Source organism: Somniosus microcephalus, chromosome 1 (genome assembly GCF_052327205.1).
Source record: "Somniosus microcephalus isolate GS21.2 chromosome 1, FLI_Smic_1.0, whole genome shotgun sequence".
NCBI lineage: Eukaryota > Metazoa > Chordata > Chondrichthyes > Squaliformes > Somniosidae > Somniosus > Somniosus microcephalus.
In genome coordinates, this window is record NC_140987.1 from 158372928 (window position 1) to 158389213 (window position 16286).

Genomic DNA, 16286 nt, shown 5'->3' on the forward strand with positions numbered 1-16286 from the left:
GTGAGAGAGGGAAGATATAGAAGCCATAGGATGTTGAGAGCTCAGTATCAGAGATAGGATTACAATTTTAAGTTATATGAAAGCCAATATAGCTTGTTGACCTTAATTGCCTTTAATTAGGAACGACCCCCAGCCTGTAAGAATAAAAGGCACGGAAATGGTTCAGTTGGAGGTGTGTGTTTGGAGAGGAAGGAACTGAGAGAGATAAGAGGTAGGCTGGAAAGTAATATCTATCACTGTCTTGATACAATAGCAAAATACTGCAGATGCTGGAAATCCGAAATAACAGAAAATACAGGAAAACATCCGTGGAAAGAAAATAGAGTCGACGTTTCGGGTCTAACCCTTTTTCAAAACTGGAAAGGAAATGAAATAGATCGAAAGGCTGGGCTGGGAGAGAACAGAAGAAGTGAAGAGACATTAAGAGGTATTCAAAACGAGACGAGATGGTGATAGGACTAGTGGAGACAAAAGACGGCTCTAGATTAGGTGTGAAATGTTCTGGCAGAATGAGACAGCTGCCATGTGGGAGAGAAAAAAGTGTGGTGGTGGTGGGGGGAGGGAGAAAGGGCCAAAACAGAGATGTGGATAAAATATAAGCAAAAATGTAAAGGGGGCCGAGGTTATGATCTGAAATTGTTGAACTCAATGTTGAGTCCGGAAGGCTGTAAAGTGCCTAATCGGAAGATGAGGTGCTGTTCCTCAAGTTTACGTTGAGCTTCCGTGGAACAATGCAAGAGCCCGAGTACAGTGAGGTCTGAGTGGGAATGGGGCGGTGAATTAAAGTGACGGGCGGCCAGAAGCTCGGGGTCCCCCTTACGGACTGAACGGAGGTGTTCCGCAAAGCAGTCTGTACTCGGGCTCTTGCATTGTTCCACGGAAGTTCAACGTAAGCTCAAGGAACAGCACCTCATCTTCCGATTAGGCACTTTACAGCCTTCCGGACTCAACATCGAGTTCAACAATTTCAGATCATAACCTCGGCCCCCTTTACATTTTTGCTTATATTTTATCCACATCTGTTTTGGCCCTTTCCCCACCGCCCCCCCCCCCCAACTTTTTTTTCTCTCCCACATGGCAGCTGTCTCTCATTCTGCCAGAACATTTCACGCCTAATCTAGAGCCGTCTTTTGTCTCCACTAGTCCTATCACCATCTCGTCTCGTTTTGAATACCTCTTAATGTCTCTTCACTTCTTCTGTTCTCTCCCAGCCCAGCCTTTCGATCTATTTCATTTCCTTTCCAGTTTTGAAAAAGGGTTAGACCCAAAACGTCGACTCTATTTTCTTTCCACGGATGTTGCCTGGCCTGCTGAGTTTTTCCAGCATTTTCTGTTGTTATTTCTATCACTGTCTTGTTCATCGATGCAAGATGCCACGTGTGTGAATAAACCTCACTTGTTTTAAGATATAGTCTGCGTGTCTAATTGACCACTGGGTCCTGGGCCTGCATCAGTTTGTTACAAAGGACGTGGTAACAGGGCACTTATAATAGGATTGGGCAGAGTCAACACGGATTTATGAAAGGGAAATCATGTTTGACAAATCTGTTGGAGGTTTTTGAGGTTGTAACTAGCAGAATAGATAAGGGGGAACCAGTGGATGTGATGTATTTGGATTTTCAGAAGGCATTCGATAAAAGGTGCCACACAAGAGGTTATTGAACAAAATTAAGGCTTATGGGATTGGGGGGGGTAATATACTAGCATGGATTGAGGTTAACGGACATAAAAGAGAGTAGGAATAAACGGGTCATTTTCGGGTTGGCAGGCTGTAACTAGTGAGGTACCGCAAGGATCAGTGCTTGAGCCTCAGCTATTCACAATCTATATCAATGATTTGGATGAGGGGGCCAAATGTAATATATCCAAGTTTGCTGATGATGTAAAGCTAGGTGGGAATGTAAGTTGTGAGGAGGATGCAGAGAGGCTTCAATGGGATATTGGCAGGTTAAGTGAGTGGACAAAAACATGGCAAATGGATGATAATGTGGAGAAATGTGAAGTTATCCACTTTGGTAGGAAAAATAAAGCAGAGTATTTTTTAAATGGAGAGAGATTGGGAAATGTTGGTGTTCAGAGGGACCTGGGTGTTCTTGTACACGAATTAATGAAAGTTAACATGCAGGTACAGCAAGCAATTAGGAAAGCAAATTGTATGTTGGCCTTTATTACAAGAGGATTTGAGTATAAGAATAAAGATGTCTTACTGCAATTATATAGGGCCCTGGTGAGACCACACCTGGAGTACTGTGTACAGTTTTGGTCTCCTTACCTAAGGAAAGATATACTTGCCAGAGGGAGTGCAATGAAGGTTCACCAGACTGATTCCTGGGATGGGGGGATTGTCTATGAGGAGATATTGAGTAGACTAGGCCTATATTCTCTGGAGTTTAGAAGAATGAGAGGTGATCTCATTGAAACATACAAAATTCTTACAGGGCTTGACAGGGTAGATGCAGGGAGGGTGTTTCCCTTGGCTGGGGAGTCTAGAACCAGGGGTCACAGTCTCAGAATAAGGGGTTGGCCATTTAGGACTGAGATGAGGAGCAATTTCTTCAGAGGGTGGTGAATCTTTGGAATTCTCTACCCCAGAGGGCTGTGGAGGCTCAGTTGTTGAGTATTCAAGATAGAGATTGATAGATTATTGGATATTAAGCGATATGGGGATAGTGCAGGAAAGTGGAGTTGAGGTAGAAGATCAGCCATGATCATACTGAATGGCGGAGAAAGCTCGCAGGGCCAAATTGCCTACTCCTGCTCCTATTTCTTATGTTATGTTCTTAAAGGTAATTAGAGTTTGAATATGAAATTAACACATACAAATTAGGCTAAACAAATCATCTATAGTTGTCTGTAAAACAATTCAGCTTTGAGTTAAGTAGTATGAAAATGCCTGTGCCATTCACCAAATTTACAAAAAAAAAGTATATTCCAAAGAATGGTATGGCAGATATGTCTAAATTACTTTAGCTATAACTAACCGCAGCAAATAACGTACAAATATAGCATCTCCAATATCAATAATCTCTCGGGAACGGTAGTATAGTGGTTATGTTACTGGACTAGTATTCCAGAGACCTGGACTAATAATCCGGAGATAGTAGTTCAATTCAGTTAATTAAATAAAATCTGGAATAAAAAGCTAGTATCAGTAATGGTGACCGTGATTGTCATAAAAACCTATCTGGTTCACTAATCTCCTTTTAGGAAGGAAATCTGCCACCCTTACCTGGTCTTTCCTATATGTGACTCCAGACCCACAGCAATGTGGTTGACTCTTAACTGCCCTCTGAAATAGCCTAGCAAGCCACTCAGTTGTATCAAACCACTAGCACTATGGGAGTACCTTCATCTTCCAGACTTCAGTGCTTCAAGGCGGCGGCTCATCACCACCTTCTCGAGGGCTATGAATAAAAAAAAAATGCGCATTCTCCCAAAATAAAGTGAGTTTTTTTTTTGTTAACGTCACCATTTTGTTGGTGTTTACCTGGTGAGTTTGCATATGCATTAATATGTTCCAATACATAATACATAGATATATTAACCTTTCTGTGTGCATTTAATGGTTTTCAATTACTCGATATTAATCTTGTTCAAACATTTAAAAATTATTACCTTTGCTATAAAGTAATCCCAGATACTAAGCTCAGGTGGGATGAACTTCTCTTTATAAACTGGAATCTCCTGGTTGACAACTGGAGAGGGAGGGCTGTGTGAGGCTGCTTTGGATTCTCTGCTTATTGTTCTTGATGTCATGCGCTTGAAACGGCTGTGATGCTTATCAGAGGGAGGAGTAACTACTGTAAAGGAAGTATACAAAGAGTAATATGCAATGCATCCCATTTTGTTGACTTATTTGTTGTGGGAACATGTTTATTAGAACATAATAGCCATAGCAATGCAATTATCATTTTTTTCCCCATTCACAAAGCAAATTGAAAACAGACCAAAGGATAATCACATCAACTGTAATATCAACAAGGACAAATACAAGTGAATGATAGTACAGTTTCACTGGGATCCTGGATGCATATGAACCTCCTTTAAGCAAAAGTACACAAGACAGTGAACATACAAATTCATACCAACACTTCACTGTAACTTAAGTCAATTTCTCTAATAAGCACATCAGTTCAGAAGCGGTAAATAAGAAAGTCTGATATAACCTCCATTCTGCAGTATAGATATGCAAATACATACATGCAAAAACTGCAATTTAAGTAATGAAAGTGCCAACCGCTTAAACAGAATTTTAAAAAAATCTTGCAAAAAGTCAGACATAAAAAGGGAATAGAAAAGTTAATCAACAAAGTGTTATAAATTTTTTTAAATACAAATCTGAAGTAGTTTTTTAAAATTTAACTAGTATATTCAAGTGCTTTTCTTATATAAAACCAAAAATGGTGTTCTGTCTAAACTTCGGCAGTATGATAGCAATATATACAGAATTAGTACATGTACAGATAGCCTTTCTGTGTACTTAACCAGAAGCACATTTTCCCTTTCCACAGGTAACCATTTTGCAGCTCAATCAGACCAACATTGACAAGGTTAATATTTGTGTGTCACACGCACGCACACACACGCGCACCACACACACAACACACCACACACACGCGCACTAAGAAATTGCAAGCATTTTAGGTTTTTCACTGCTTGAACAGGATTGACACTTTTGCATGGATTTGTTTGCATTCAAATAGTTTAAGATTTCAAATAGTTAGTTTAAAATGAGACAACTCCTTCACAATATTAGCTACAGGCATGTCTAGTATTTGTTTGGTGATAGTTAACTAGAATGGCTGTAACACAACAATACTCGGCAGTCCAAGTATTTACTCACCAACCTCACCAGTAACCTGAACTATTTTAGCCTCAGACATACTGAAATGGTGGGGATCAAGTTGCAGCTCTGGGTCAGACAACTCTCCGGTAGTTTCTATCGCTTCAGTGGAAAAGCAATGAAAAGTTGTGGGGAAAAAAAATAAAGCAAAGTGAAACATGAAAATAAAATGAAGATTCTCTCATAGAAACAAAAGTCTCTTTCTGTGAATACAGATAATATTTAAGATATAAAATAAATACAAATCATAATATCACAAGTTTCAAATATTGAGTAGCACTTTAGCACACAGTACATAGGGAAGTGTTATTTACACCAGGTTTTCGTGGATTCAAATTCAGTCACAAACTGGCTGCTAAAAAGTGCACTTTGTCAGAGCTATTCTAGCTACAAGAGGAGTATTGCTCTTCTGGAAAAAAGAGCCAACATCGTCTCAAGTGAACTAACCAACCCATTCCTTAAACATTAGTTGTTATTTTGCAGCAACAGTTAAGCATATTCACATAGGGAAATCTTTGGCCAAGGTATGAAGCTGGAGTACAAGCACCATTTGTCTTGTATGGCTGCCTTGAAAATTCATTATCACAGAAACCCCACAGTGCAGATAGAGGCCATTTCGGCCCATCGAGCCTGCACCGACACATATCCCACCCTATCCCCGCAACCCCACGTATTTAATCCCCTAACACTAAGGGCCAATTTTTATCATGGCCAATCAACCTAACCCGCACATCTTTGGACTGTGGGAGGAAACCGGAGCACCCGGAGGAAACCCACGCAGACACAGGGAGAATGTGCAAACTCCACACAGACAGTCGCCCGAGGCCAGATTTGAACCCGGGTCCCTGGCGCTGTGAGGCAACAGTGCTAACCACTATGCCACCGTGATGGTATTCATTATGATACTAAGATGGGAGGGAAAGTAGTGAGTGAGGAGGACATAAAAAACCTGCAAGGGGACATAGACAGGCTAAGTAAGTGGGCAGAGATTTGGCAGATGGAATACAATACTGGAAAGTGTTAGGTTATGCACTTTGGCAGGAAAAATCGTAGAGCAAGTTATTATCTTAATGGCAAGAAACTGGAAAGTACTGAAGTACAAAGGGATCTGGGGGTCCTGGTGCACGAAACTCAAAAGGTTAGTATGCAGGTGCAGCAAGTGATTAAGAAGGCCAATGGAATGTTGGCTTTCATTGCTAGGGGGATAGAATATAAAAATAGGGAGGTATTGCTTCAGTTGTACAAGGTATTGGTGAGACCGCACCTGGAACACTGCGTACAGTTTTGGTGTCCATACTTAAGAAAAGACATACTTGCTCTCGAGTCAGTACAAAGAAGGTTCACTCGGTTAATCCCAGGGATGAGGGGGTGGTCGTATGAGGAGAGGTTGAGTAGATTGGGACTTTACTCATTGGAGTTCAGAAGAATGAGAGGCGATCTTATTGAAACATATAAGATTGTGAAGGGGTTGGATCGGGTGGATGCAGGGAAGATGTTCCCGATGATGGGTGAAACTAGAACTAGGGGGCATAGTCTTAGAATAAGGGGCTGCTCTTTCAAAACTGAGATGAGGAGGAACTACTTCACTCAGAGGGTGGTAGGTCCATGGAATATGCTGCCCCAAAAAGCTGTAGAAGCTACATCATTACATAAATTTAAAACAGAAATAGACAGTTTCCTAGAAGTAAAGGGAATAAAGGGTTATGGGGAGCGGGCAGGAATTTGGACATGAGTCTAGGTTCGGATCGGACATGGCCCTGTGGGTAGCGGAGCAGGCCCAGGGGCCGTGTAGCCTGATCCTGCTCCTATTTCGTGTGTCTAATTCTGTTCGATTCAGGAGATGGTCCTGTGATAGTAGATTGGCGGTTAGGATCAGATCAGCCATGATCTTATTGAATGGTGGAGCAGGCTCGAGGGGCCGATTGGCCTACTCCTGCTCCTATTTCTTATGTTCTAATTTTTATCTTGTCCATTAGAGAATTTCTGTACTCTGAGGAAGGGAATATCCTGTTTCACAATCTCAAGTCAGGTGTAGCACAAACAAATGCTGTATAAAGCTCTATTCTATTTCAACAACACAAGTTAAGCTTAACCTCCTCCCAAATGCATCAGTATGAATTTTTCTATTTTCCACAGCAGCTATCCTGTAAGGATCTCTTTAAAACTGTCCATTTAATACCAAACTAGCAAATTATGGGCAGTACTTTTTGGAAGTGCACTCACATTCACTATGAATTGAGTTGAGACTGCCCCAAGCCCATCATACTCAGGACTCTCAGTTGACAAAAGGAGACTTTCATCCCATCAAAGCACAGCATTTGACACAGTAGCATTAAGTCTTCTATTTTATAAGAAATGCTCTTTCTTTCAATAAGGAATAAAAACCTTTTATCTTGCAACAAATGTATGCACACTTAAGCCTACATGGACAAATATATAAACATTTTAATAAAAGTTAAAAAGGAATGTTATTATTTGTATGGAAGAGTTGTGTGCCCAATTGTTATTGATCAAACATATAACCAAATTCTTAAATGAAAGTTGATAACAAGAATCTTAAACCGAAGCATTAAACGGTTCATGGCTAGATTTCTGATTTCAAACAACATTTGGTTTGCAGGATAACTCAATGATTTACTTGCATCATGAATAGCATCATGAGACACATTAATGCTTCTGGCTAACCTTCAGAAATCTTAAGACAACTAGTTTTTTGTAAGACAACAGTTTGAAGTTTCAACTGAAATAAAGATTTTGCTAAATATACAAAACTAGACCCTCTGGGAGTCTGTACAAAAGGCAGCATATCATCACAGTGGTGAAACTGAAAGATCCCAATGCACATTTAATCAGGAAAATAGACATTGCCACATTCCTGAATGGATATGATAATGTTTTAGTAATCCAACTACAAATACTGTAAAGGTCCAGCTGATTATGCATTTCGTTTCAGAGACTGCAAGATCTTCCCTCCCAAGAAACAAAATTAAAAATATGTCTTGTATTCAATGTCTTCAAATAATTTGCCTCAAACTAAGTGAAAAGTAGACAAATATAACCTCGCTCTCTCCAGATACATAACTTGTGGAATGGTAACTGCACTTTTAAAGCTAAGGTTTGCTGTACGATTGCCCCCAAAAAAATTACCATCTGAGCTTTCAGTAATAGCAGACAGAAATAAATGGGTTTGATCTAATAGACATTATGGAAACATGGTTGCAAAGCGACCATGGTTGGTAACTAAATATTGCAGGATACTTGACTTTTAGAAGAGATAGGCAAAATGGAAAGGGAAGGGGGGGGGGGGGGGGGGGGGAGGAAGATAGCCCTGATAATAAAGGATGGGGATAAAGACAGTAGAGAGAAAGGATTTTAGCTCGGACAATCAAGATGTAGAATTTGTTTGGTGGAGCTAAGAAACAACAAGGGGCAGAAAACACTGATGGGAGTAGTTTACAGACCCCCCTAATAGTAGTAGTAGTGTCAAGCAGAGTATAAATCAGGAAATTAGAGGTGCATATAACAATGGTAATACAGTAATATGGGGGATTCTATAGACTGGACAAACTAAATTTGCAGTAATAGTGTGGAGGATGAGTTAATGGAATGTATTCAAGCTGGTTTTCTAGATCAGTATGTCAAGGAACCAACTAGGGAATAGGTTAATTTAGATCTAGTATTGTGCAATGAGAAAGGGTTAATAACCTTGTAGTAAAGGAGTCTCTGGGGAAGGGTGATCATAATATGATAGAATTTTATACTGAGTTTCAGATTGATTTAGTTAAGTTGGAAAGTAGGGTCTAATAGCAAACAGTTAAAGAATTAATTCATAATTTGCAACAAATATTCATTCCCATAAGGGGAAAAAAAACACAGAATTAGTAGTCCAACTGTGCCTAACCAGAGGAGTTAAAGATAGTATTAGATTAAAGGAAGAGGCTTATAATGCTGCCAAAAAAAAAGCAGCCTGAGGATTGGGAGGATTTTAGAATTAAGCAAAGGATGACCAAGAAATTGATAAAGAAAGAGAATAAGAGTAAACTAACAAGAGACATAAAAACAGACTGTCAAAGCTTCTATAGATATGCAAGAAGGAAGAGATTAGTGAATGTAAACGTGGGTCCCTTAAAGGCAGAGACAGGAGAAATTATGATGGGGGATAAGGAAATGGCAGAGACATTAAACTAACACTTTGTATCTGTCCTCACGGTAGAAGACACAAATAACATTCTGTAAATAGTGGGGAACCAAGGGTCTGGCAAGAATGAGGAACTTAAAATAAATTAGTATTAGTAAAGAAACTTTACTGGAGAAATTAATGGGACTAAAAATCGACAAATCCCCTGGACCTGATGGCCTACATCTTAGGGTTTTAAAAGTAGCTACAGAAACAGTGGATGCATTGGTTTTGATCTGTAAGAATTCCCTAGATTCTAGAAAACAGGGAACTATAGACCAGTTAGCTTGACATCAGTAGTAGGCAAAATACTAGAATCTATTATTAGGGATGTGGTAACAGGGCACTTAGAAAATCATAATATGATTGGGCAGAGTCAACACTGATTTTATGAAAGGGAAATCATGTTTGCCAAATCTGTTAGATTTGGAGGTTGTAACTAGCAGGGTAGATAAGGGGGAAAACCAGTGGATGTAGTGTATTTGGATTTTCAAAAAGCATTCAATAAGGTATTGCACAAAATTAGGGCTCATGGGATTGGGGTAATATATTAGCATGGATATAGGATTGGTTAACGGACAGAAAACAGCTCATTTTCAGGTTGGCAGGCTATAACAAGTGGGGTACCACAAGGATCAGTGCTTGGGCCTCAGCTATTCACAATCTATATCAATGACTTAGATGAGGGGACCATGCGTAGCGTATCAAAGTTTGCTGACTACAAGTAATGCAAAGGGATGTAGACAGGTTAAGTGAATGGGCAAGAACACGGCAGATGGAATATAATGTGGAGAAGTGTGAAGTTATCCACTTTGGTAGGAAAAATAGAAAAGCAGAATACTTTTTAAAATGGAGAGAGATTGGGAAATGTTGGTATTCAGAGGGACCTGGGTGTCCTTGTACAGGACTTACAGTACATTAATATGCAGGTACAGCAAGCAATTAGGAAAGCAAATTGTATATTAGCCTTTATTACAAAGGGATTGGAGTTAAGAACTCTTACAATTATATAGGGCCTTGGTGAAACCACACCTGGAGTACTGTGCACAGTTGTGGTCTCCTTATCCAAGGAAGAATATACTTGCCTTAGAGGGAATGCATCAAAGGTTCACTAGACTGTTTCCTGGGATGAAGAGATTGCCCTATGAAGAGATTGAGTAGACTAGGCCTATATTCCCTAGAGTTTAGATGAATGAGAAGTAATCTCATTGAAACTAGAACTCTTTAAGGGCTCGACAGAGTACATGCTCCAAGGAGGTTCCCCCTGGCTGGGGAGTCTCGAACCAGGGGTCAAAATCTCAGAATTAGGGGTCAGCCATTTAAGACAGATGAAGAGAAATTTCTTCACGCAAAAGGGTTGTGAATCTTTGGAATTCTCTACCCCAGAGAGCTGTGGATTCTCAGTTGTTGAGTATATTCAAGACAGAAATCGATAAGATTTTTGGATACTAAGGGAATCAAGGGATATGGGGATAGTGCGGGAAGGTGGAGTTGTGGTAGATGATCAGCCATGATCTTATTGAATGGTGGGGTAGGCTTGAAGGGCTAAATGGTCTACTCTTGCACAGATTTAAGAATGTAAGAAATAGGAGCAAGTCAAAGATACTGAAATAGACATCATAAAATCTACTTTCACAAAATTTAAATTGGAGATATAGGCTGAAGAGTATGCGAGAAATAAGAAATGGGAGAGAAATGTGCTTTCATTTAATATATTGCCCTGAATGACAAGTTCAACAAAATTGTGTAGTTCTTAACCTGGATACCAGTAGATATTGGAATTATTCCAGAAAAGAGCACTGCAGTGCAACTGACTTGTCTCAAAACTAAAAGAAAATATTGGGCACAATTGGAATTGGACACAATGGCATCTCCTTACATGGTACCACGTGATACACAGCATGCTCCTCATCCACCATCAGAGTTGCAGGAAAAAAATATTTCCCGAGTCGAACACTTTCTTAAAAAAAAACGATTAGTTTTGTATACCAAGATGTAATGGCTTTGCCATGTAGGATCTAATATTGACTTAGCCTCTTGAGCACAGTTTTAGTCCTTTTAACCATAAAACAAGTATTTAACTTCTTTAGGTACAGCAAAAAAGTTTCTTGGAGTTGGAGTACTGGCCTTTACCTGTAGTAGTTGTAATTTTTTAAATTAAGTCATTGCTCATATACATTGGATGTAGTCAATTCAATGGGGGTAATGTCATTAAGAATGCCTATCCTTTTAAGAAATCTTCATTTTTCCTTTACTGGCTTCCTTTCATATGCTCTATAAAGCTTTATGTCATCAACTTTCAACTTAATTTTCAAGTAAGGATGTTAAGCAGCATTGTAAATTATACTAAGGGTTAAAAGGAAAACATTTTTCCCTTCAACTAGTTTCCTCCATTGGTAGCTCTTACAAAGTATTTTGACTGGAGATCATAAGGTGGTACTTCATCTGTAATTTTCAGTTCTAGGGATGCTAACCAGTTTGAAACCATTACATAGAAACATAGAAGATCGGAGCAGGAGTAGGCCATTCGGCCCCTCGAGCCTGCTCCGCCATTCAATGCGATCATGGCTGATCATCCAAATTCAGTACCCAGTCCCTGCTTTCTCCCCATACCCCTTGATCCCTTTAGCCTTAAGAAATATATCCAACTCCTTGAATATATTTAACGTATTGGCCTCTACTGCCTTCGGTGGTAGAGAATTCCACAGGTTCACCACTCTCTGGGTGAAGAAATTCCTCCTCATTTCTGTCCTAAATGGCCTACCCCTTATCCTTAGACTGTGACATTAATTACATATGAGTAAATATGAGCTAGAAGTCATTTGAAATTAATTGCAGGTAAAAATAAACCTTGGTCTCACAGATCACATAATGGATATGGCACTGCTGGGAAAGTTGTTTTTGACTAATGAGGGTTAGTGAAAATGTAATGGCTACCTGTTGCACGCTGCTGTTACGGCAATTACTTTTCTAGAAAGTTCTGGAGATGCAGATTAGTTTTAAATATCTTGTCTCAAGGTGAAGTAAAATCTGGACTTCACTATGATGTGTATTGTTCTGTACGAAGCAACAAAAGTAACCCAATGGTTTATTTTTAAAATGAATGATGTTTACCTATTTTAACAATACTGTAATTTATCTAGTGTTATTCCAAATGCTATATATATTAGACAGAAAGTTTGTTTGAATTGAACACAATACCTTTCAAACCACAAACTACTGTACAATATTTCTCTCAGGATAATGTAAGTCTGGCATTTATAATGGGACATGATGAGAACCTGCAGGATACAATTTATACCCTATGACTGGACTTCACTGATAGTTCCACACAAGTTAAGTTCTGATCTGATCTGTGTAAGGTAGCATAGTGGATATGGGAGTTCCAATTCCATTTTAGTAAATTATGAATTAAATTAAATAAATCCTTAAACTGCTGAATTGTGGCAAAAACCAAACTGGTTCACTAATGTTCTTCAGAGTAGGGAACCTGCCACTCCTATGCAGGACTCCAGTCCACACTGCATAGTTGTTCAGGACAATGTAACTAAGGACAGGCAATCAATATGGCCTTGCCACATCACCACACCCTGTGAACAAAGAAAAATGAGCATAATGATGGGGGATAAAAGCCATACCTCATGGATCCACATCATAGATTCTGGGTTTATTGAAAATTTGGAATAGTATTCAAAATTAAATTTGAACATTTTAAATCTATATACACATTATATTGATGTGTAGGTCAGAGTGGATTCTGAGGACATCACGATCAATAGATTTTTAAAGTGCCATCTGTTCTCTATTACATCACCACCATTATTGCATTGCATGGTGATGACATAACTGAGTGCAAGACTAATCATAGCACCATCTTACTTTAAAAATCTTTTATTCATTTCAGTTTTAAAAGACATTATTAGAACTATTCATTGTAACAAATGCTACTGATAGAAGTGGTAGATGCTGAAAACCATTAAATGCTAGAATGAGGTGAAATTCTGCTTAAGTGTATAGCAAGTTGAGTGGACAAAAGTGTCATCAGTCTGGCTGCTCTATTACTTTGAGTCAGGAACTGTAAATTGACAGTTGATATGTTAAAATCTTGCCTAGGCATAGATTTAACTGTACAATAATGTTTAGTTTATCATATGAAAGAAAGCATTTAAAACATTAGAAATTCAACTTTTCCATAAGTACAGACTAAAGCAATAGCATTATAAAAGCAGTAATAAAACAAAAGTATGAACAGTCTTCACTTTTTTTATAATGGCTTCCTATGCACAGACACTATATAAAATACTCAGGTCCTATTTGTCTTGCCTGCTGCACTTGCAGAACACGCAGGATTGAAGATTGCAAGAGCTTTTGAAAACCCCACACAATCCACGGAGTACATTACTATCTGCTGTTGGCTATGCTCAGGTAACCACCTTCCTGTCAAAATAAACAAGCATCAATCTGCTGCTGGAAAAACATGAAGGTAATACATAAAGAATTATGAACAGTGGATACTGAACAAATGTTGATCATGCATTGCTCTTATTTCCGTGAACATAGTTACTTGCATGCATTAAGTGCGGAGTTACTGCCAAACAATAGAAGCAATGAGAGCATGGATAGTAACACTTAAATTTGGAGAAAAAACCCAAAAAGGTTTGAATTTTGAAAGGCTGGAAAATCAGAGTAAACCATTTGGAGTCCTTAGTTTCATTATCACATTCACGCTCAAAACAAAATTTAATTTTTATAGTTCGGAGACCACACAAGTGTTATAGAGAATAATGAATCTGAGAGACCATTGCCAAACTATCTTCACTGAAATAGTCTGCTGCCCTTCCTGTGCACAATTGTAAAGATAACCCAGATATACCAACTCTTTCTCCTGTAAGTATTGTGCAACAGAATTGCACAATTATTTCAGAAAATATCTGTACATGTTTTCCTTAGCTGAATACAATATGGATTCTTAAGAGTGAAAATAAGGCTCAGGGGACATAATGTGCAAAGTCTAAGTAGCCTACAGCCATCAACTTTCTTGAACTCACTAAAATATGCATTATATAAATATATGGTTTACATTTTACAAAAAGAGTTTTATTTCAGTTTTATGCCATCAGTACGAATACATGCCATTAATGTGCTCCCTGTACTTGGTGCGTGATAACATTTATATAGAAGGGATTAACTATTACAACATAAAAACTGTAGAATATGGAGAAATAATCTACAGCTCATTACCAGGAAATTCTATGCCCGATAGGTACAATATAAAGAATGGCAACAGTGAAGATGGCTCGAATTTACGTTTTCATAAGTGAAATAAACTAAGCATTGTACTTTTTATATTCTGTCTACATTACTTGCAAGGGTTAAAAAAACTTCAAATTACTTCTTCCTCCAACACAAACTCAAAGGCAAGTAATCTAAATGATTTGCAATGTTATTTTGTGTAGCGATTATCAGATTTATAATTTTTAAAAATAACCACATAAAATGCCAAAAGTTCAGAGATTAGAGTGCACTGAAAAATTATGTCCAACTGAATTCTGCATCAGTTTTCACTAGATCAATGGCAACGGGATTGCTGATGGTCTCAAGTTTTAAAATAATTCAGTCGCCAACCAACAAATGGCTAGAAAACCAGGGGAAACCACTAAATGCCCACCATGTCACTTGGGGCTGTGAACAAATGTCGTGACATGCAAAACCACCTCCTGGATTCTGCAGTTTCTGATGCCTCCACAAATTAAAAGGAGAAAATGGCAGAAAACTGCAAGATTGAAGCCAGGGAATCAAATGCTATGGGGATATGCTGGAGCAAAGAAGAATATGGCAAAAGAGGACAAGTTGATTATGAAAAAGTTACCAAAATCTTGTGAATGGTTTCTTAAAGGTTTGTCATATGAACATGGCTATTTTATTTTAAGGTTTTGGTTGCCCCATTAACCCCACCCCATTTTGAACAATATTTTGCACTTGTTCAAAAAAAGCATCCCACCTCACTTTACTGAGGACTAAAGGGATTTCAACTTGTCTTTTTATGGCTTTGTTCCAAAAAATTTGCCCTGGTTTTTCTCGCCCTTTCTGGGCAACACACCTCCTGAGGTTAAGAGAAAAGGTAGACAAACTGCTGCTAAGCCTATTTTACTCTAGACCCAGCTCCAAGCAGGCACACAACAGAGGTCCAGTAACAATTTTCTCACCTATTTTCCCTATCTCTCTTGTGGAAAGATTGCCAGGCTTCTGCACAGTTCTTAGTCACAACAGTGCAACTAAGATCAGGAACTCAGTGCAGTATGGGATTGAATTTGCACCCCACCATGCACAGGTACTACAACACGCATGTCTTTTCTTCATGTTCAAATATAATACTTGTTCTTGTTACTACTGAATATTGAGGGAAATCAAACATGTATTGTTGAATGCTTGAGGACTTTATTGTAACATTTCTGGTTATACACTTACCCTAATATCCAAATCTAATGGCAAATATTTTAAATATTTTCTTGTCTGCACAAAGCTGACAACAAATTACACAAGACAATTATATGGGCGGTTCAGAATACTTATGTAAAAAGATAATGCCATTTAATTCATTGAGTTCCTTCACTCCACTATTGTCAATTAATTTATCAGCATTATCAGTGCAGTACAATAGACTGTGTGTGTATAAAGCTGAGTCTAAGATGATCTGGGAGAGTTAAACTAAAGACTGAATTGCTATGTCTAAACTTCTGAATGCCATTGAAACTGGAAATGGAGTAAAAATAGTCTACCCAGTTGGGAGATTGGTCATAGCAGATTATTTTTAAAAATATAGTTTCTCACAATAAATTGATTTATTTACAAAAAAACATTGCTGCAACAAAATCTCCTGGAGAAAGCCATTTGAGAATATTAAAAAAATGTTCATACAGTAGTCAGGATATTCAACTGTTGCTTTACAGAGCAAGACAAATAATATCTGATTTAATTGTTTACTGGGTTTCATTTTCTGTGCTAAAGTACTTATCAAACTGAAAAAAGCTCTAACTGTAATCCTTCACATTTTTGACACACTTAGCAATGAATTATAATTAAGGAAATTCCAAACAAAAATAATAAATTTTAGAGAGACCTATACATAGCATTAGAGAAAACTTCTTGAAGAAAGTTCTTATCCTATTTATCTTTCTTCAATGTTACTTAGTTTTGTTGGAAGATACCCGATAATATCGTTACATAGCTTTTTGCTCTTGCAATGACTATGGGGATGAAAGTTTT

At 38.3% G+C, this 16286-nt stretch overlaps 1 protein-coding gene across 5 annotated transcripts in view; it reads right to left on the bottom strand.

Annotated features, from left to right (window-relative positions):
- The window catches only part of dmxl1 (Dmx like 1), a 228418-nt gene that overhangs the window by 62255 nt on the left and 149877 nt on the right, over nt 1–16286 (bottom strand). For 4 of the 5 annotated variants that reach the window (XM_085987007.1, XM_085986999.1, XM_085986990.1 and 1 more), the window contains exon 29: nt 3616–3800. In XM_085987007.1, the coding sequence (XP_085843133.1) occupies nt 3616–3800 (185 nt within the window). Of the gene's footprint in view, nt 1–3615; nt 3801–4843; nt 4946–16286 lie in introns of all 5 variants that reach the window. The other variant, XM_085987011.1, reaches the window with a different exon arrangement.